General features: G+C 41.6%; 1 protein-coding gene across 2 annotated transcripts in view; it reads right to left on the minus strand.

Moving 5' to 3' along the window:
- Nucleotides 1-21904, minus strand: part of LOC109919330 (E3 ubiquitin-protein ligase rnf213-alpha-like) — a 167523-nt gene that overhangs the window by 42156 nt on the left and 103463 nt on the right. For both annotated transcript variants that reach the window (XM_048610749.1, XM_048610750.1), the window contains exons 40-49: nt 20444-20635; nt 19821-19954; nt 17700-17875; nt 15482-15697; nt 12291-12478; nt 11207-11327; nt 7666-7766; nt 6397-6576; nt 2901-3058; nt 1369-1468 (exon numbers count right to left, since the gene is read on the minus strand). In XM_048610749.1, the coding sequence (XP_048466706.1) occupies nt 1369-1468; nt 2901-3058; nt 6397-6576; nt 7666-7766; nt 11207-11327; nt 12291-12478; nt 15482-15697; nt 17700-17875; nt 19821-19954; nt 20444-20635 (1566 nt within the window). The remainder of the gene's footprint in view (nt 1-1368; nt 1469-2900; nt 3059-6396; nt 6577-7665; nt 7767-11206; nt 11328-12290; nt 12479-15481; nt 15698-17699; nt 17876-19820; nt 19955-20443; nt 20636-21904) is intronic.

The following is a 21904-nucleotide window of genomic DNA, read 5'->3' on the forward strand; positions in this document are numbered from 1 at the left end:
ACCTTGTTATCTCTGGGCAATAGAGTTGCTTGCTTTGTTTTGTTGGTCATGGAACAAGCTGGGGAAATCACTGTGTGCAGAACATCTCTAAAGAGCCCCCATTGTTTCCTTTGTTGAGTGTAGAAAAAGCTAGCAGCATTTTGGCTATTTTATGATGTCTGGCGCAAAGTGGGCAGTGTACCTGGAACCTTTCACCTGAAGACGTTATTCTGAGGCTAACTTCAAAGTGAGCACCATCTACATAAACTCAGCAATCTATGAATGCCAATCAGGTGCCCTGATGTAGCCGACTGTTTTCTGGACTAATACCCAGAATGAGCAGATTACCTTATGAGGAAAGGCTAGACAGGCTAACTCTGTATCCTCTGGAGTTGAGAAGTCACAGAAGTGACTAAATTGAAACATGGAAGATCCTGAGGGGACTTGACCAGGTACATGTAGAAAGGATGTTTCCTCTTCCGACAGAATCTAGAATCAGGCTTCATAGTTTAAAAATAAAGGGTGCCTATTTAAAATAGAGACGATGAATCATTTTTTTCTCTCAGGGGGTGTGAATCTTCGAAACTCCCTTCCTCAAAAGGCAACAGATGCAGAATCTTTAAATATTTTTAAAGCGAGGTAGACAGGTTTTTAATTACCAAGGGGATGAAAAGTTTTCGGAGATATGCAGGAATGTACAGTTGAGGTTAAAATCAGATCAGCACAATCTTATCGAGTGGAGGAAGAGGCTTGAGTGGCCAACTTTATTTGTATATTCGTATGTCTGGCTTGTGTTCCAAGAAATGTCGGCTGGTGGGAAACTCTCAGGTTTTTAGGGAGGTGAGAGGTGGGAGGAGCGGGGGTAGGGTTTGGCAGGGAGGGGTGTGTATGAAGGCATTGACAGAGAAAGGCAAACTCTAGTGCTTCTGATTTCACATCAATCCAAGTAGAACATTATATTGCTTAGAGTTCCATTAGCAACCTGCAGTAGGTCCTTCCAGACTGGCTGATTAGACCATGTTTAGCAAGTGCAGGGAGAACCGATACTTATTTCAGGCAGCTCCCATAAGTACTTGGTAGCTGCTTCTGAGGAAAATTAGGCACAAGAGATTGTGGGGGAAATTATTCGTCCCCCAGATCATTAATAATCCAACTAAAGTTAATAAATAAACTTTTGTTTAATTGTATGGTGACACTCCATGACTCAATATTGTCACATTCTGGTTCTGCTTCACTGGCACTGAGGAATTGCTTTAACAGTAATTGTTAACAATAAGCAGGAGAACAAAAAGGACTGGAAAAAACCTTCAGAACATAAAAGCATCAATTATCTTCTATCAAATTCATGTCACTAGATATGTAATTTCACTTGCGATTTTACCTCCTTACCTATAATGCAGCATAAGTTTCAGTAAAATGGAACGTATCATGGGATTAATGTCCACGCATTCTGAGAATGGTGTTAAACTCCGAGTCTGGTAGAGGTTACCTAACGTTACAAACAAAGGTTGTTTTGTTATAGGTTGACAGATTGCTTCTATTTGAAATTTATTGCGGACCTATATGCAAAATTTATACAAAAACCAAAAGAACTGCAGATGCTGGAAATCAGAAACAAAAACAGAAATTGCTGGAAAAGCTCAGCAGGTCTGGCAGCATCTGTGGAGAGAAATTAGAGTTAATGTTTTGGGTTCAATGACCCCTTCTCAGAACTGATGGTAACTAGTTCTTCTCTCTCTTTGGGCTCTATCTCCACCTATTGTTTACTCCTTGTCCCCACCCCACCCTATCTTCTACATAAGAACCAACATTTTCCTTGCTACCATCAGTTCTGACGAAAAGGGTCACTGAACCTGAAACATTAGCTCTGATGTTGCGCCACAGATGCTGCCAGATCTGCTGAGCCTTTCCGACAATTTCTGTTTTTGTTGCAAAACTTATATATTTGGACCTGTGCTCATGGTCAGCGCACAGATAATGTACAGATGGGAATGCCAAAGGAAAAAACATCCACTTGAGAGGACAGAGTGCTGAAATACACAAATTTCACAGTGAGCCTACAACACAAAGTCATCTATCTGTAGCGAAGAAGTAAAGCCACCACGATCCCAGAGGCTGCTCTCCTATTTGAGAGGGATGACTGGCAGCAGTTTAACCTGAGGGTCACCATGTCTCAAGCGAGAGGAGAGGTTTGAGTCCTTCATGGTAACCTCAGCCAATGCAGGAATTGAACCCACACTATTACCATTACTCTGCATTACAAACCAGCCATCCAGCCAACTGAGCTAACCAGCCCACGGAAGTAACCTTGGTCAGTAGTATTTGGGAAACGCATGCAAGCTGTAAAAGTCTCAATTGTAAAGGCCAAGATCAAAAGCACACTCACTCAGTGTTCGGTTTTCTCTCTCCCTGAAGTTGGAATTCCAACTCAGCTCAGACCAGTGAGGCCTAAAAGGTTTCACAATGAATCAGCTGGGGCATTCTCAGGTGGGTGTGGGCTCAATGCAAACTGGTGTAAAAATATAGATCATATTCTGAGTTGTATGTGGATTAGAAAGGAATCCCAGTCTAATGCAATAGGCCGTGCTCTTCCATTTGTTTTGTGATCCAAATATCTTCAGAGGGTAGAGTCAAGGGAACATTTTATTCCCCATTTCGTGTCTCATTTTGTGACTGTTCCAAACAGGCATCATGTGACTATTGCTATTTCAGATGTGTGTAGGTGAACTGCATTTTGGCTAAATGCATAATAAGTTGAGCTTGCTCATTGCCCAGAATGGAACATCTTACGCCTGTGGCATCTGCGTAATGTATGCATTAGGCACCTGTCATATCATCAGTCCCTGCAATGTTTGAAGACAGACTGAAATCTTCAATATGAAGATCAATGGAGACTTATTACCTTCAACCTTGATGCATACCTTCGGGGAGTTTCCTGACTGCTATTAGCAATGACAGCAGCAATGTAATCACTTCATCAGAGGGTGGAGAATCTTCGCTGAAGCAAAACCTGGAAACAACCTCCATGAAAAACAAATTGCACCGCTGACGGAAGTTATTATATTTTTCCAAAGCCTTTCTGTAAAATTGAAAAAGCATTCAATTTAAGAATATAACCACTTTGTAATGTTAAACTATAATTCACAATACTAGATCATTCCTACTATACTTATATATTCCTATGCATTGATAGTACAGGAAGTCATAGGTACTGGTTCACAAGCAGTTCCAAAATACAGCTTCTTACTTCTAATATAAACTGATTACAGTCCCCCAACTGTATCTTGTTAAGCTGCAGATTTATGATCTGCTCTTTTGAATATATGTATATTTACATTGGAAGTTTTTGAAATTTCACCTCTTCTACACTACATATTATGCAGACACTGGGGACTCATTGAGCTTTTTTAAGTCATTAAATTTCAGACTTCTGTTTGCATTTATTTCATGCTGAAATACACTTGTGTGGCTTAAGGATATAAGAAAATGATCAAGTCAAGTCTTGCCTCATAGATCAGGATAGAGAGGACACATCAGGAATCAAGGGGGCAGCGGAAGGAGAGGTTATCTGGGGATGAGGTAAACAGGAAAACAGCAGTGCAAGTCAGGCAAGAGGCGAGCTGAAATGGAGGTTGAAATCACTGGAGATCAGGACTAACTCAGTGTCAATGCTTAGGAAGGAAAGGTAGGATCCTTCAGTGAGCAATTTAATCTGGGGTTTGGATGTCTGGTAGAAAACATGAATTTTACCAGAGAGATGAATGGGATGGAATAAGATTACGGGAGGAAAAAAATGGCAATAAAGTACAGTGATGGACCAAGGTGAAGTGTGGCAACCAGGCTCATCTTGCAACTGGGGAAGTTTGGGCAGGGTAGCCCAGAGGAAGTATAATCAGCTGAGGTTGTTACAGATAGGGGTGAGGTCAACAAGGCTATGCTCACAAGTGAATGGATGTGTTGGAGGGAGACTGAAAGGATTGATGAGTGTCAGTCTGCTCGCAGAGTCCAAGGGTTCAGCGATGGGGGAGAGAGGTTAAATAAAATAGGAAGGAGGCTGATGAGATTAGCCACTGGTGATCTCGCTTATGTAGATAGTTGGGCAAGAGAAGAATGCAGCAGTGTTCCATCTCGCTTGTTATTTATATACCTCGGTTTGCTGGGGTGGTTGGTATTACTTCCAATCCTGTTTCTCAGTGGTTTGTACACAGGGTCTAATTCAATGTGTTTGTTGATGGAGTTCCAGTTGGAATACCAGGCCTCCAGGAATTCCCTGGCATGTTTCTGTTTGGCTTGTGCAATTATGGATGTGTTGTCCCAGTCGAATTCATGTCCCTTATTGTCCGTGTGTAGTGAGACAAATGAGAATTAGTCGTGTCTCTTGGTGACTAGTTGGTGTTCATGAATCTGTATTGTCAGTTTTCTGGCTCTGGCTTCCAACACACCCCAATTCTACAAAGTCCCCAAGGTACACAAACTGAGGGTCCCCTTCAGACCCATTGTCTCACTACCAGGTACACCAACATATAGACTTGCCAAAGAACTACAACAGAAATTGAAATACTTAGTGGACAACACTACCCACTCCATCATCCCAAGAATTCCTCAACATCATCAAGGACACCAGGATGGAAGAGGACAAGATGATGATATCCTTCGATGTAACAGCACTATTTACATCCATAAACATCGACCTGGCCAAAGAGACAACTGCCACACTCTTGGACAAATCAGGAAGGCAGGCACCCCAGGACACCAACAACATCAATAAGGATGTCACCACGAAACTACTAGATCTGTGCCTCACAACCCACTTCACCTTCAATAACAGCATATACAAACAAAACAACGGAACACCAATGGGATCCCCAATATCAGGACTGATTGCAGAAACATTAATGCAGAGGTTAGAATGGACAGCGCTCCCCACTATACAACCCAAACTCTGGGTCCGATATGTAGATACCACCTTCATGATTATCAAACGCACAAAACTAGAAGAAACCTACTGATACATAAACAACATCCTTACTGGGATAAAATTCACGAACGACAAAGAGAACAACAACCGACTATCCTTCCTGGACATAATGGTCGAACAAAAACACAACAGGGAACTCCAGACTAGTGTATATAGAAAGACCACACATACGGACCAGATACTCAATTACTGTAGCAACCACCCCAATGCCCACAAATGGAGCTGCATCAGGACACTATTTAAATGAGCCATAACACATTGCAGCACCTGGAACTACACAGAGCAGAACAGGAGCACGCATACAGAGTCTTCAAAAGGAATGGATACCTGAAAAGCACAATCCACCATTACCTCCGCGACAGACCACAACAAGAAGACACAACACGGCCAGACTCACTAATCACCCTATCATACATCACAGATATTTCAGAGATGATCACAAGCCTACTCAGACCCCTGGGTATCAGAGTAGCCCACAAATGGACAACCACCCTACGACAGTAACTGACGAACATAAAGGATCGCATACCCAAAACCAGCAAAACCAATGGAAAATACAAAATACCCTGCAAGGACTGTGAGAAACACTATATAGAGTGAAACCAGAAGAAAACTGACAATACGGATACATGAATACCAACCAACCACCAAGAGACATGACCAATTCTCACTTGCCTCACTACACACGGACAACAATGGACACATATTCGGCTGGGACAACACATTCATAATCCCACAAGCCGAAGTGAGACATGCCAGGGAATTCCTGGAGGCCTGGTATTCCAACCGGAACTCCATCAACAAACACATTGAATTAGACCCTGTGTACAAAAATACCAACCACCCCAGCAAACTGAAGCAACGGAGGGGCACTGATGTTGTTACCTAGCAGGGTGACAAAACATTTGCAACTAAACCCACCAGCTCAGCGAGCGTGTCTACAACCTCATCCACAACCCGAGCTACAAATCTTAAAAACTTTAGAAGAATGCAGCAGCTGGGGCTGCTACACAGTAGGAAAGGAAGCAAAGATAAAGCCTTAATGGTACTTTGAGAGAACGTTGAGAGGTACACACAGGGATGCCATGTGCTCATCTCAGAGGGTGTCAAATCTTGGATAGCAGCAGGAAAGTCGGAATAGGGAGGAGTCATGAAAGGTTGAAGTGATATTGGCTGGGGTGGGGACAAGCTAAGTCTCAGTTAACAGCATTCGCAAACAACATATTTGGGCAGACATGTTTTACATGCTCCACATTTTCAACAGAAACCTGTACAAATCTCCCGTCTGCTGGATTGAAGCTTGGTAATTCAACATAAATCCATTGAACATCCTGCCCACAGTGCCCAGAGCGCTGAGTAATTTTGCCACAACCTCTTTTATGAAAGGAATCAGGCAAAGATTAAAACTCTGAAGCTTGATTTGCAGCAGTGAAACTTACTTTAATTGGTTGGAGACTCCGATTTTAAAGGAACCTGGCACATCTGCCTTACATTTTGGACAAAAAGAGCGAATTCTCAGTGATTGATCCAGGCATTTGAAACAAAAGACATGTTCGCAGGGAAGGCAAGCTGGATCATTCAGCACCCCAAAGCAGACTGGACATTCTTTGATGCCATATCTGAGACAGAACAACATAGCACAAAAATGTTAAAAAGCTGTAACAAAGACAGATTTCTGAAGAAGGGTCACGACCCGAAATGTCAGCTTTCCTGCTCCTCTGATGCTGCCTGGCCTGCTGTGTTCCTCCAGCTCCACATTGTGTTATCTCTGACTCCAGCATCAGCAGTCCTTACTATCTTTGAGTAATATAGACAGTTTTCTCTTCCAACCCGTTTGCTATTCTGCAGTCTCTTCCAAAAGCAGAGATTGGGCAGCATGGTGGCTCAGTGGTTAGCACTGCTGCCTCACAGTGCCAGGGACCTGAGTTTGATTCCACTCTTGGGTAACTGTGTAGAGTTTGTACATTCTCCCTGTGTCAGTGTGGGTTTCCTCCCAAAGTCCAAAGATGTGCAGGTTAGGTGCATTGGCTGTGCTAAATTGCCCATAGCGTTCAGGGATGTGCAGGCTAGGTGGGTTGGTCATGGAAAATGCAGGATTGGGGAATGGGTCTGGGCGGGAGGCTTGGTCAGTGTGGACCAGTTTCCTCACTGCAGGGGTTCTATGTACCTGAATTAGCCACATGTGGCACATTGCTGCTTTGTATTTGGTACGATTCAAGCAAGTCATGAAGCTTAGATTACTTTTTTTCTCTTCAGTGCAGAGTTTTTCTCTGCTTGGTCTGGGGCTCAGCCAAGAAATGAGCCACTGTCAGCTGACTCCTGCCCTCTCAACTTCCAGACATTACAAATTTGACTGCACCCTTCCTCAGTTAGAAGGTAAGGAAAGGTCTTACTGCACTTGCAGTCATACATTGTATGTATGCAGACATACAACATTTATCTTCAGCGTCTTTTTGTTTTAGATTCAGAAATATTAAAACTTCAGGCCCATTAGCATTCTCCAGTTTAGGCAGTGTTGCCGCATTCTGTGTTGAAGCATTAATGTACAACATTGTGTAAAGGATGACAAGCACTAATTGAGGGAACACAGGCAAGTTGGACTGAGCTATAGGCCACAAAATGACACTTTAACAGCCAACGACACAATTAGTTACAAGGACTGCACAAGATGTGGCAAAACAAATGGTGTCTTAACAGGCAAAATGTACCTGTAGTCCAAGTGACTAGCTTCTTCATTGCACAGCTGCAATACTTCAATAACTCCTTCAACCATTCTTTCCTTTTTCAAATCAGAGGATACTCTGAGGATCTGTGTAAAACCAGGAAATAAACTGTTCAACGCAGTCAGAAGATAAAGTGGAACAATTTCAGAGACAAAAAGCACAGAAAACTTCTAAAGGGCAACATAAAAACCCTCTCATCAAAGACTCATTTCACATTATGAGAACTAAGCCTAAAAATTACTGTTTGTGCTATTAATAGAAGAATACTTAACATATTTGCACAACATTCTTCGATCTGTTATTTTAAAAGAGGTGCTTATACATTTACATTAAATAATTTTTGTCTTTATTATAACAGCAGATAAAGGAAGTACCTGATGTAAGTCGTAAGAATTCATTAAGGCTTTGTGTTGGCATATTATCAGCATTAGCTTTTAAATAAAAATAGCTTGCAGACATTAAAAAAAAAACCAAAAGAACGCGGATGCTGTAAATCAGGAATAAAAACAAAGTTGCTGGAAAAGCTCAGCAGGTCTGGCAGCGTCTGTGGAGAAGAAAACAGAGTTAACGTTTCGGGTCCGGTGACCCTTCCTCAGGACTGATGGTGGCTGGGAAAACATCAGTTTATATGCAGAAAACAGGGAGGTGGGTGGGGTAGGGAGTAAACGATAAGATAGAGCCCAAAGAGAGAGAAAGACAGTTGGACAGACAAAGGAGTTGCTAACGATCAGACTGGGAGGGTGAATAGTTGCTAATGGGGACTGTTAGTGACTAACAACAGGGGGTGTGTAGTGGCAGGCTATGTGGTAACAAGGCCCGGTGTGTGGGGTGTGGGGCTGGGACATGGGAGCGTTTAGGCCCTAAAATTATTGAACTCAATATTGACTCCGGAGGGCTGTAGGGTCCCCAAGCGGAAAATGAGGTGTTGTTCCTCCAGCTTGCGTTGGGCTTCACTGGAACACTGTAGCAAGCCAGAGACAGAGATGTTGGACAGGGAGCAAGGTGGTGCATTGAAGTGGCAGGCAACAGGTAGTTCAGGGTCTTTTTTGCAAGCAGAACGTAGATGTTCTGCGAAGCGGTCGCCAAGTCTACGCTTCGTTTCCCCAATGTAGAGGAGACCACATTGTGAGCAGCGAATGCAGTAGACTAGATTCTTGGAAGTGCAGGTGAAGTGTTGCTTCACGTGGAAGGTGTGTTTGGGCTCTTGGATAGTGGGGAGGGAGGAGGTAAATGGGCAGGTGTTGCACCTTTGCCGGTTACAGGGGAAGGTGCCGTAGGGCTGTGGGGAGGTGTTGGGGGTGAAGGAAGTGTGGACCAGGGTGTCCCAGAGGGAATAGTCCCTGCGGAAGGCGGACAAGGGAGGGGAGGGGAATATGTGTCTGGTGGCTGCATCTTGCTGGAGGTGTCGGAAATGGCGTCTGATGATTTTCTGGATGTGGATGCCGGTGGGATGGTAGGTGAGGATAAGGGGAACCCTATTGCTGTTGCGGGAGGGAAGAGAAGGGGTGAGGGCAGAAGTGCGGGAGATGGGTCGGACCCGATTGAGGGCCCTGTCGTCAACAGAGCTGGGGAATCCTCGGTTGAGGAAGAACGTGGACAAGGCTCCCTTGTCAAAGTTGGCCTCATCTGAACATATGCGACGGAGACGGAGGAACTGAGAAAATGGGATGGAGTCTTTACAGGAAGTGGGGTGTGAGGACGTATAGTCCAGGTAGCTGTGGGAGTTGGTGAGTTTGTAATGGATATTAGTGGCCAGTCTATCCCCAGAAATGGAAACAGAAATGTCGAGGAAGGGAAGGGAGGAGTCAGAGATAGATCAGGTGAAAGTGAGGGCAGGGTGGAAATTGGAGGCGAAATTGATGAAGTTTTCCAATTCTAGACAAGAGAGGGAAGCAGCACCGATGATATCATCGATGTATCGGAGAAAGAATTGTGGGTGGGGGCCGGAATAGGACTGGAACAAGGAATGTTCCACGTACTCCACGAAGGGACAGGCATAACTAGGGCCCATGTGGGTACCCATGGCAACCCCTCTTACCTGAAGAAAATGAGAGGAGTTGAAAGAGAAGTTGTCGAGGGTGAGGACGAGCTCAGCCGAGCGAGGAGCGTGGTGGTGGGTGGGGATGGTTCAGGTCTTTGCTCCAGGAAGAAGCGGAGAGCCCTAAGACCCTCCTGGTGGGGAATGGATGTGTAAAGGATTGCACATCATGGTAAAGAGGAGGTGGCTGGAGCCGGTAAACTGGAAGCTTTGAAACCGGCATAAGGCGTCAGATGAATCATGGATGTATGTGGGTAGGGATTGGACTGGGGGGAGAAGACTGAGTCAAGGTAGGAGACATTTCTTCTGGAAAATGGGTTTCCTTAAGGCAGTTTTATTGACATTTTGACCCCTCAAGGGATTCAGACAACACATCAATAAGGTGTGACAGTTTTATTTCATCTTAAAAGCCAAGATTTGAATCCACAAACAACATTTGTGTTCTCTGGAATTTAGAAGGTTATTGGTGTGATGTGACTGACGTTTCTAAGGTTCTAAAGGGAACCGACAGAGATTGGTAGATTTTTGCTGGTCAAAGTTATTATGGGACATAGGGCAAAGATGGGTATATAGAAATAGGTCACAGTTCAGCATGATCCCATTGAATGGCAAAACAGATGCAAGGGATTGAATAATCCATGCCTGTTCAGCACAGCCAGAAGTGAAGAAACAACTTTTTGGTGGCTGTGAGGGGGTTGTATAAAATAAACCTTGGTACAAACATGACCACAATCAGACAACAAATATCATTCTGATAAGGCTAGTTAGTGTGGAAAATTGAAGAGTTTGTACTGTGTTAGTCACGTTTTCTTCTGAATCTGGGGTAAAGGCATATTTTGTAACAGTGACATTTCAATCTAATTCAGCCTTCTTTCTCTTTACTTGACATGGCAGGGAATAAGAACCTTGAGGTTTTGAGAAATGCTCTACAGAAAGGTTAGTACAGGAGAGATTTTATGCGAAATCTGCTGCAGAAAAAGACTTACAATAGGGAACAAAAATTGGAAGTTGATTTCAGTGAAGGGCAGGTGGTCATAAACAATTGAATTACAAAAGCAAGAAGTTACTGGTAGTAAAAGTGATATTTACGTTAACCAACATTATGAATGAGGGTATAGATGTGTAAGGTTAAAGAAGAACTGTTTTGCTTAGCTAGCATGTAAAGTTTTACTTTAACTTTCCACCATTAAAAGGATGACACTCGGCAGCTATGTGCTGAGTTGCAATCTAACTTTCTGCTCTGTGGCAGTATAGACTGTATTGCACTTTGCCAGTGCAGACTTTTGAAATATTTGCATGTAAGTATTGATTGTCAATCTGATAATAAAGAAAGAGTTAAAAATATATCCAAGAATCTCAAGTGTTTAGCATTCTGAACAAGCGATAATACTTCCATAAGTTTAGAAAAATGAAAATCATTGATATATACATGTCTTGTCACCAGGTACATCATGACAACTTGATTCCTGGGACAGATTTGTTCTTTACCTTCTGAAGTTGTGCACAATATTTTACAGCAATGTCTCGTAACTTGGCCTCACTGTCCGGTACACTGAATACGACATGTTCAATAAACACGGCCAACACAAGTACGCAATCCCAGTTTGATCTACCAGTCATAAAAGAAATAATATTACAACTCTTTGTATGATTGTAACATTGAAACTATTCATGTCAAAAATAAAATAAAGTATCAACTTTAAAACAGAACTGAACTATGCATTTGTCTTAGTGTTTAATGGTGATAGATTAGAGGTTGTGTCATAAGTTCACATCGCAATCTCCCTCATGGCAGGCCACAAGAAGGAACAAAATATATCCCAACCTGTTTGCTTTGGGTGTTTGCTAGAGCTAGCTAAAACTAATGCCAGTGTCTTGTTCTCTCTTCATAGATTTGTATCAGCCTCTGCTCTCTCCTCCCATGCTAAAATAGTTTATCTCACATTCTGGTAAAACAATGGAAGTCTCAGACCACAAAGGGTATGAATGCTATATACTTCCCTGTATAAACTAGATTCTTTTTGTCCCGGCTTAGTGTCACTAATGGAAGATCATTGATGTAAAATTCATTTTCTAATTGCATTGACAGCTCCAGTTACATTAATCATAGAATCCCTACAGTATGGAAGCAGGTTATTAGGCCCATTGAGTTCACACTGACCCTATGAAGAGCATCCCACCCAAACCTACCCTGCCCCCCAAACCTTATTCCCTGTGATCCTGCATTTCCCATGCCCAATCTATCTAACCTACACATCCTTGGGCATTTTGGGCAATCTAATATGGTCAATCTATGTAACCTGCACATCTTTGGACTCTGGAGCACCTGGAGGAAATCCACGCCGATACGGGGAGAACGTGCAAACTCCACACAGATAGTCACCCAAGGGTGGAATTGAACCTGGGGTCCCTGGTACTATGAAGCAGCAGTGCTAACCACTGAGCCTCCATACCACCTTAATGACTGAAGGAAAACATCGCCATAGATCTGGATTAGGGAAGGACATGTGCAACTTGGAACAACATATCTATTAGCAGTGACTGCTCAAGTTGAACAAAAGGTCAGGCTTGCCTGATTTCATCAATGATTTGCTGACATAGTGGTCCACATGCTTTGATGTAGCTTTTATCATAAATGAGTTCAACTGATGGTTGCATGGTTTCCATTATTTCTACTAGTTCTTTACAGCTCTTGAGCCCCACAATGTCTAAAGCTTGAGCTTTTTCAGCACAAGCAGAAATTGCAAATATGTCAAGCATCTGAAAAATAAGCAGAAACATTGCACTTGTGAAGAGGTATTCCCTTCATTAAGTAATTATCTGTAACTCTAAATAACTGGGAAAGCTAAGAACTTTATGTCAATTTTCTTTGTTGTACTGTCATGTTTTAATGCTCATTCTTTACTTGATTAACAAAAACCATGATTCTAATAGGCTAGGACTGCTCACTTATTTTTACCATGGACCAAACCTTTAACAGGCTATGATATTTTTAATGTTTGCATCAAGAAATAGTCAGTTCTTTACGAGTGGGCTAGACCGAGATTTATATTCTAAATCCATTCCCTCGTCCTCGGCATGGAGTCTGGCCTTGGAATTAAAAATGATCAATCCAAACTGGGCAAGTACAATGGGACTCCATATATCCTGGCCTACTTCAGCTGGGAAGGCCTGTTAGGAACCCTAGAAGAACTCAGCGGACAGGGCTCTGGCAAACAAGTCCTCATCTGCAGAACAGACAAAGGGAAACATGCCATTTGGATGATCTCTCTGGCTGATGTGGCAGACAAAGATTACAGAAGAACAAGACTCTCCAATCATCATAGTTTCCTTGCCACTGGGTTTCATTCTGTCACGATGATGTGCAATGCTTGTTCCATGGTAAAAGGTGTCACACTCAGGCAATGCTTTTTCAAGTATATCCTCCAAGCCCTTTAGCAAATTGCAAGAGGCATGGAGTTCTGTTGTCCAGAGGTTAAAATATACTGAATTCAACTTTGCTCTTCACAATCCACAATTTTTTTTAATTCATTTGTGGGAAGTGGGCAATGCTAGCTGGCCAGCATTTCTTGCCCATCCCTAGTTGCCCTTGAGAAGTTGGTGGTGAGCTGCCTTTTTGAACTGCTGCAGTCCTCCTGCTGTGGGTTGACCCACAATGCTATTAGGGAGGAAATTATTATTCATTGTACTGAATAGTATTGTTTTCTCATAGGATTCAAGAAAATCACTGTTCCTTTAGGTTATTTTAATTCAATTAAATCAACTGGAAGAATCAGAGAACCAGAAGAGATAACTAACTGATTCTCATAACCTTTCTGTTTCTCCTGGTTGTTTCTGATGAGGCTGTGGACATACTCTCATAACACACAACTTTTGAGTTAAATGGGGTGAAGCTATCACAACCACAACCAGCAAACTTGAGTGTTAGATGGAACTGAAAGTCAGGGTAACAGGATGGCAAAATGTACAATTTTAAATATGACACTAACAGGAAAAGACAGGGTAGATAAAGATAAAATACTTCCACTGGTTGAGGATTCTACAACTAGGGGGCATAGACTGAGAATTAGGGCCAAACAGTTCACGAGAGAAGTTATGGAGGACTTCTACACACAAAGGTTGGTAGAAATTTGGAATTCTCCACAAGGTGATAGATTAGATGTCAGTTTTAAATCTGAGACAGTCACATTTTTGCTGAACAAATGTATCAAGGGATATGGGCCAAATGCAATTAGTTAGTACACAATTAGCCATGATATCATTGAGTGATGGAACAGACTTGATGGACTGAATGCGGTATTCCTGTTCCGACATAAGCCTTTAATTAAATAACACACATACATATATATATCATTGAGTCATAGAGTCATACAGCACAGAGCAGACCATTCGGTCCAACCAGTCCACACTGACCATATTCCCAAACTAAACTAGTCCCACCTGCCTGCATTTGGCCCATATCCCTCCAAACATTTCCTATTCATGAACTTATACAAATGTCTTTTAAAAGTTGGAACTGTACCTGCATCCACCAATTTCTCTGGAAGTTCATTCCACGTGTAAACTACTCTCTGCATAAAAAAGTTGCCCCCTCATGTCCGTTTAAATCTTTCTCCTCTCGCCTTAAAAATTTGCCTCCTAGTTTTGAACTCATCCACCCCAAGGAAAAGACCCTTGTCATTCACCTTATCTATGCCCCTCATGAATTTATAAACCTTAATAAGGTGACCCCTCAACCTCCTATGCTCCAGTGAAAAAAATGCCAATCTTTTCGGTTTAGTTTTATAACTCAAATCCTCCATTCCCAGAAACATCCTGGTAAATCTTTTCTGAACCCTCTCCAGTTTACTAATATCCTTCCTATAACAGGGTGACCAGAACTGCACACAGTACTCCAGAAGAGGCCTCACCAACGTCTTGTAGAACCTCATCATGATGTCACAACTCCTATACTCAAAGGTATGAGCAATGAAGGCAAGTGTGCTAAATACCTTCTTAACCATCCTGTCTACTTGTTACGCAAATTTCAAAGAATTATGTACCTGAACTCCTAGGTCTATCTGTTCTACAACACTGCCCAGGGCCCTATTATTAATTGTATAAGTTCTGTCCTTGTTTGTATTACCAGTTGTATTACCCAAATTAAACTCCATCTGCCACACCTCAGCACATTGACCCAATTGATTAAGATCTCTTTGTAATCTTAGATAATCTTCTTCACTGTCCACTATGCCACCAATTTTAGTGTCACCTGCAAACTTACTAACCATGCCTCCTATATTGTCATGCAAATCATTTATATAAATGACAAACAAAAGTGAACCTGGTATCAATCCCTATGGAACACCGCTGGTCACAGGGCTCCAGTCCGAGAAACAAGCCCCCACCATCAACCTCTGTCATCTAGTGTCAAGCCAATTTTGCATCCAATTGGCAAGCTCACCCTGAATCCCACATGATCAAGCTTTACTAATTAATCTACCATGCGAACCTTGTCAAAGGCTTTACTAAAGTCCAAGTAAACAACGTCTACTGCTCTGCCCTCATCAATCTCTTCGGTTACTTATCATAATCCAAAGTACAGTTAAGACTGAATGGCTGAAGGACAAAACAAAATGTACCTGTCTAGTCAGTAAAAGAGTTGAATGAATGCAGCCACACATATAATAGTGACGTCAAAACAGGACTTTAAAAACCCTGGAGTTTTACTATCATTGCTTCATTATCTTTAATTAGTTTGCAATTATTTTTTATAAGGCTCACCATTTGCTGAGGTTGTGAACTGATTATTCCCTGTAGATAACAGTAAATGTGTTCCAGGATTATTGGATAGAGTGAAATTGTCTTGGACAAATTATGCAGACGGTTTTTGAAAACATTGTATGCAATATGTATCCAGGGAGGTGACTGCTCTTGAAGGGTCAGATCACAATCATTGTGAAGTTCATTCATGCAGGAAACAAATGCAATCCTGAAAACCTTTAATAAAAATACAAAATAGAAAATAACATTTAATGCAGTTGTATTGTATTACTTTCAACCGAAAATAATTTTAAATTGTCAGCTGCCTGAAACTTGCTCCTATTTTCGGATACTGTATTCTTATAACTTTGCCAGAACTGTATTAAAACCTGCTGCACCTCTGGCCATGTTATGATGATGCAGCTGGTGGAAGTCTGGGGAAATTCGAGGTCACTGCAGAGCAATATTTAGAATTCCTTCTCCAATACAGGAGAAAGTGCAATTTTGGATTAGAACAAGCTCACTGGAGGTCCGTGATGTGCATCAAAAACAGAAATTGCTGGAGAAACTCAGCAGGTCTGATAGCATCTGTACAGAGTCCAGTCCATTTTGAGTCCAGTGACCCTTCTTCACACCTGCCTGACCTGTTACATTTCTCTGGCAATTTCTGTTTTTTGTTTCAGATTTGCAGAGTCTATAGTTTGTTGGTTTATTTCCATTTTGTGCATAATGGGCCTCTACAGGGTTCGATTTGGCCAGTTGGGCTAGCACCATATTGCTTTATAGCATTAACAGCAGAGCTCTGTGGGTGGTGGTGATATAGCGGTAATGTCACCAGGCTAGTAATCCCGAGCCTCCAGGTTAATGTTCTGGGTATGTGGGTTTGAATCCCAATGCAGAAGATGGCAAAATTTGAATTCAATAAAAGCTGGAATAAAAAGCTGTCCTACTGGAGACCATGTTAATTGTCTTAAAAACTTAGCCAGTTCATTAACACCTTTTAGGGAAAGAAATCTGCTATCTTTACATGGTCAGACCTACATGTGACTCCAAAGTCACAGAATGTGGTTGACTCTTAACTGCCCTCTGGGTAACTAGGAATGGGTAATAAATGTTGGCCTAGCCATATGCCATGAATGAACTTTAAAAGATGTGTTGACCCATGATTAGCAACCCTCTGACATTGATTGCACTACATAGAGAAGGAAACCGTTCATTAAATCTTGCAGAACTAGTGAGGGTGACATAGGGGTCAGCATTCTTAGCAGAACTGATTGGTCCCACCATTTAAAAATGCTGAATCAAGAATCACCTTTTATCTGCCAGTGTACAATAAATGTATTTAATACATCTGAACGTAGCTTGGAATCTCCATGTTCAATTCATATGTTTTGCCTATATCATTTTCACTTGTTTGAGTTACATTTTGTTTCCAGTAGTGAGTACTCCAGTGATGGTTAAGAGTGGAGTATTTCCATTTCTAGTACACACTTGTCATGTTTCAATATTCTATAATGCTCACAATCCTCATATTAATTGGAAACCACTTCATTTTGCATTTGCAAGAAATACCAGATAGAAAAGTCCTAGAGTCTATCACTCAAAATGAGTGGTTTTACTTTTGATTGTTCCTTTAATGCCTATGAGGTGAGGTATACATAGTCATCACTCCAGTATTGTATATAATGGAATGAAATGCACTTCACTTCACTTATGAATTCAATTCACTTATGAATGTGAGGGTACAGTCAGCAACCTTACTGATACACATTGTGGAGGGATCCACAACTAATTTATTGCTGTGGGATAGCAGGGACATACGAAGGTAAGACAACTGGAAGTTTAATTTAAAAATTATCATAAAATCTCTACATGTGGAAGCAAGCCATTTGGCCCATGCCAACCCTCCAAACAGCATTCTACCCAGACCCACCCCAGCCCTGTAGTTAATCCACCTAACCTACACATCCCTGGACCCTATAGACAATTTAGCATGGTCAATCCACCTAACCTACACATCTTTCAACTGTGGGAGGAAACCCACACAGACACAGGGAGAATGCATAAACTCCACACAGACAGTTGCCAGAGGGTAGAATTGAACCTGGGTCCCTGGTGCTGTGAGGCAGCAGTGCTAACCACTGAACCATCAGATCACCCACTAGCTACCCAGTTATAATGGATTAGTTAGGAAAGATATAAGTAGCATTTTTGTTTTCCCAAGCATTAGCAGATTTACCTCAACTTCAGCAGACGATGAAAGATTTATAGTCATTAAAATGAAATCAATCAGGTATCGTTGGCCAAGGTCACTCTTTGCATCTTCACTTAAACATCCAAGATACTGTCCGAGTTTACTTTCATTAAAACTGTCAACAAATTTCAACATTTTTGCTCTGTCTCTGTTGGCTGTCCCTGAATGAAAGGAATATTTTCTAATGTTATCATATATAGAACCAACAAGATCTAAAATACATGCTGAATTTTTAGTAACTGGTACAAGTAGTTAAGACCAAAAAATGCATTTTTGTAGTGCCTTGAATGGTGTGTTTGAGTGGTTAATGCATGGAATTCCCAGTCTTAGGACCTTGGCATCTGTAGGCACAGACACGAATGTATGTGCAATTGAAATTACAGATGAACTACAGGTCAGAATTAGGAGCACGCAGGGTTTTTGGGCTAAACGGCAGTAAGAGATAGGAAAAGAAGAGGTCCAAAAAGGATATGGATGGAAGGCTGGCTGGGAGGGTATTGAAAACGTTGGAGCTAGAGGTAGCAAAAGCATTCAAGAGGTTTGGTATTACATAATTTCGGCATATCAAGAGATACGAAAACATAAAAATTCTAGAGGCAATTATTTTTCAGTAACTGACATTTGAAGAAAATAAGCAGTTGTAAAACATGTTTGACAATCAAAAAGATGGTGAAAGGTATATATTTATATAGGCAGTGCAGATGAAAATTTTAAATTGTCTGTTTGGGCTACACTGAGATTGTGGACAGACTTTGGGACTGAACTTCCATAAGGACATTACTGCTCACAAGCTGGAGCTCCCTCAGACAGTGAAAACACACTTTAGTAACAGATTCGTTTAAGTCTTAATGAATATTGAGTACATAACCTTTTACATATTCCAAGAATACAAGATTAAAAAGCACTTCTTTTCATTGTTTATACCTGTATGCATTTAAAATGAATTTTTGTAATTAACATAAAAATGAAAAGATGTGATTATTTTGAGAACTATTTTAAAAATATATGGAAGGAATTTAAATAACCAGAAGTTGGTTTAGATGTTTCTCAACACCATTACTCACTAGGATCCTAATGATGACAAGGACTCTGCCCCTCACAGCTCTCTGTGGCAAGGAGTTCCAAAGACTCAAAACCTGCTGAGAGAAGAAATTGCTCCTCATCTCAGTCTTAAATTGGTGCCCCTTTATTCTGAGACTATACCCTCTGCTCCTAGACTTCCCATGTGAGGAAACATCAGAATTTACTGTCTCAAGTCTTTAAGAATCCTATATGTTTCAATGCGATCACCTCTCATTCGTCTAAACCCCAATGAGTACAGTCCCAACCCATTTAGCCTTTGCTTATAAGAAAACTTCTCCATACAATGGATTATCCTAGTGAACCTTCTCTGAACTGTCTCCAATGAAATGATATTTTCCTTTAAATAACAGGATCAAAATAGCTCATAGAACTCTAGATGTGGTCTCATCAGCCCCTTGTGCAGTTGCAGTAAGACTTCCCTCTAAAACCTTTAAAATAAGGGCCAACATCCCATTAGCCTTCCTGCTTCCCTGCTGCACCCTGTGTGCTGGCTTTCTGTGCTTCATTGACAAGTAATATCCTGTTGAATGGCGAAGCAGCCTCAAGGGGCTGAACAACCTACTCGTGTTCCTATTTCTAATGGTCTTATTTAATGCTGGAAGGTTCTTGTGAGTTATTTGCCTAAAAATGCAAATTATAAATAAGACAAAATGAATTCTTCTGTAAAACTAAAATGGACCCAAGTTGGGTTTCACTTAAACTAATGCACCTAGCATACAGTAAGGGGATGACTAACAGTCTATGCTGAAAACGATATTGGACAGACAGGTACATGACAACAGTGAAAAATGATACTTCACATATTCTGAAACATGTAGGATGCTTATACATGGGTCTCAATAACACAGGATAAACAGCACCATACTCTTCCATCAGCAGCATCTTAACGCTGGATTTTCCATAAGCTGTCCTGTTATTGACCAAACTTTTAACAACAGTCAGGTTCGGTCACCTGGCATGCAACTTTTTAAAATCATTGTTAAAAATTAGAATTTAATTAATTGAGTTTAAAATGAGCAATACCTTCCAAATAGTGAAATTCAACCCATAAGTCGTCAATGTATTGTCTGATCAACCAGCTGAAAGGGGCAGCAGAGGAAATTCCTTCACGAATTTTACTCACTTTGTGACTGACTGTTATTTCCTCTGTCTTTGGCCTAATGGAAAAGCAATTCCATGTGCATTATCACATTGTAATTATGTTGAACACACACGCACACAGACGCACGCACACAGCTTCAGAACTTAAACATTGTTGAAAAGAGACATGAAATCAAAAGTTTTTCTTCTTACTCTCATCAGGACTGAAACACAGGAAACCCAACTTTAGAATGGAGCCAATAATTTAGAGAAAGCCACAAGAAGATTGTGTGAGTTGACTGTACACTGTCCCACTGATCATTGCCCTTATCCTCATGCAGTATAAGTTGTTGTCCCCCTTCAAAAGCTGGTTTTCTTGTGTTGTAGTCTTGTAGGTGTAAGGCTGAAAGCTTCCACTTGACTGGTCAGAAAATATATATTTTCCAATTCCAGTTTTGTTTCGCATAATAACTGGATTGTATTTACACAAATAAAAGCTATTTCACCTCATGATACAAATTAGCAGCACTTAAAGATGCACAAACACCTGCGGAAGGCTTTCTTACCCTGAGCTTTGCTGTTGGTGAGATACTTTCAGTATCTGTGTATCTTTGAAAATGTTGAGCCAGAGCTGTTTAATTTCTGTGTCCACTTTAGGATCCACCAAAAGATTGAGGTTATAGTCTCTGTCTAGAATGGAAATCATCAGGGCCAGGTTTGGAGTGACCACCTTCTGAATGCACTTCCAGACTGTGTGTCTACATTATCAATAGAAAAGAAATTTAATGTTTGTATTTTCAAATATGCAGTTCCCGTTTTCCTAAGCTATTGGGTCAGGAGTTCCCAATGCAGCTTAAATCTTTGTCAGCCTGGCAGTGACCCGAGCACACAGCCCCATCCAGACAACAACATGTAATGGTTCAAAAAAGAGGGGTATATCTGGATAGAATTACAATCCCCATCATGAGCCTTTGACCTGTGTGAGGTGCTGGAATGAATCATACAAGGAACTAGAGCACCCATTCAGTGGGATAGAATGTCCATTCAGCAAATGCTTAATGTTCACAAACCACGCTCACATATATATCATTTGAACCCAGGAATTTACAGGGTTTTGGAATAACCATTGAATGTCTGTTCCAAGTAACATATGGGCATAAATTTCTCATCTTCAGTTGAATTGTTTTATTGGGTGAGATTCACAGTGCCCAGTCTGCCATGGCTTGCAGTGACTTCTCTCACACAACCTTCTGCTCTTCATTTCATCAATTATACAACCAGGCTCTTGGGGGCCTTTCTGATGGCCTGAGACATGGAAATGGTCACCACTGCTGTGACCTTCTGGTATTAACTCCTCCTTTTGGGAAAGGCCAGGTCCACAAAGCACAGCCTCTGTAGGTCAGAGACTCATCCTCACACTGTGGTGCTCAACCCTTGTAATCAAACACATGGCCCAGAGGAAAGGCACGTTTGCTCCCCACACTGTGGTCGAGGATGTGGAGGTGTTGGTGGGTGTGTGATGGAGAGGAGGGCAGTTCTCCTTCCATCCGACCATCACAGGGTGTCAAACGCAACTGGCCTGGACACAAATTGCAGCCGAGGTTAGTGCTGTGTCCCAGGTGCACTGTACAGGAAAATGATCTCCCATGCCCTGCAAGTGTAAGAACAAATACCGGCTCTGACCTACACGTTGGGAATTTGCACTTCCTAGTTTCTTGGTGAAGGGTTGGAGAATTAGAAGTGATGCATAAATAAAGTGAATTGGATTTTTAATGAGATGTAAATGCATGGACACAGGCTGGTTGTCACTCCATCGTTAGATTCAGAAGTCGCCATTTATGGCTTGTGGGGAAAGTCAGGGACATTTTTCTCAAAGTCGAGGATCAGCTTATTTTTCATTCGTACTGTTTATTCCCAGCTTTCTTACCAGTACTCATGTTACACCAGAGAGCAACGTTCCACCCACAGGGGATCACCTTTTCCACTCAAATAGGAGATGTGCCAATTTACTTTGTACTCTTGCTGAC

The sequence above is a fragment of the Rhincodon typus genome, chromosome 23, assembly GCF_021869965.1.
Source record: "Rhincodon typus isolate 14 chromosome 23, sRhiTyp1.1, whole genome shotgun sequence".
In the NCBI taxonomy this organism is placed as follows: domain Eukaryota; kingdom Metazoa; phylum Chordata; class Chondrichthyes; order Orectolobiformes; family Rhincodontidae; genus Rhincodon; species Rhincodon typus.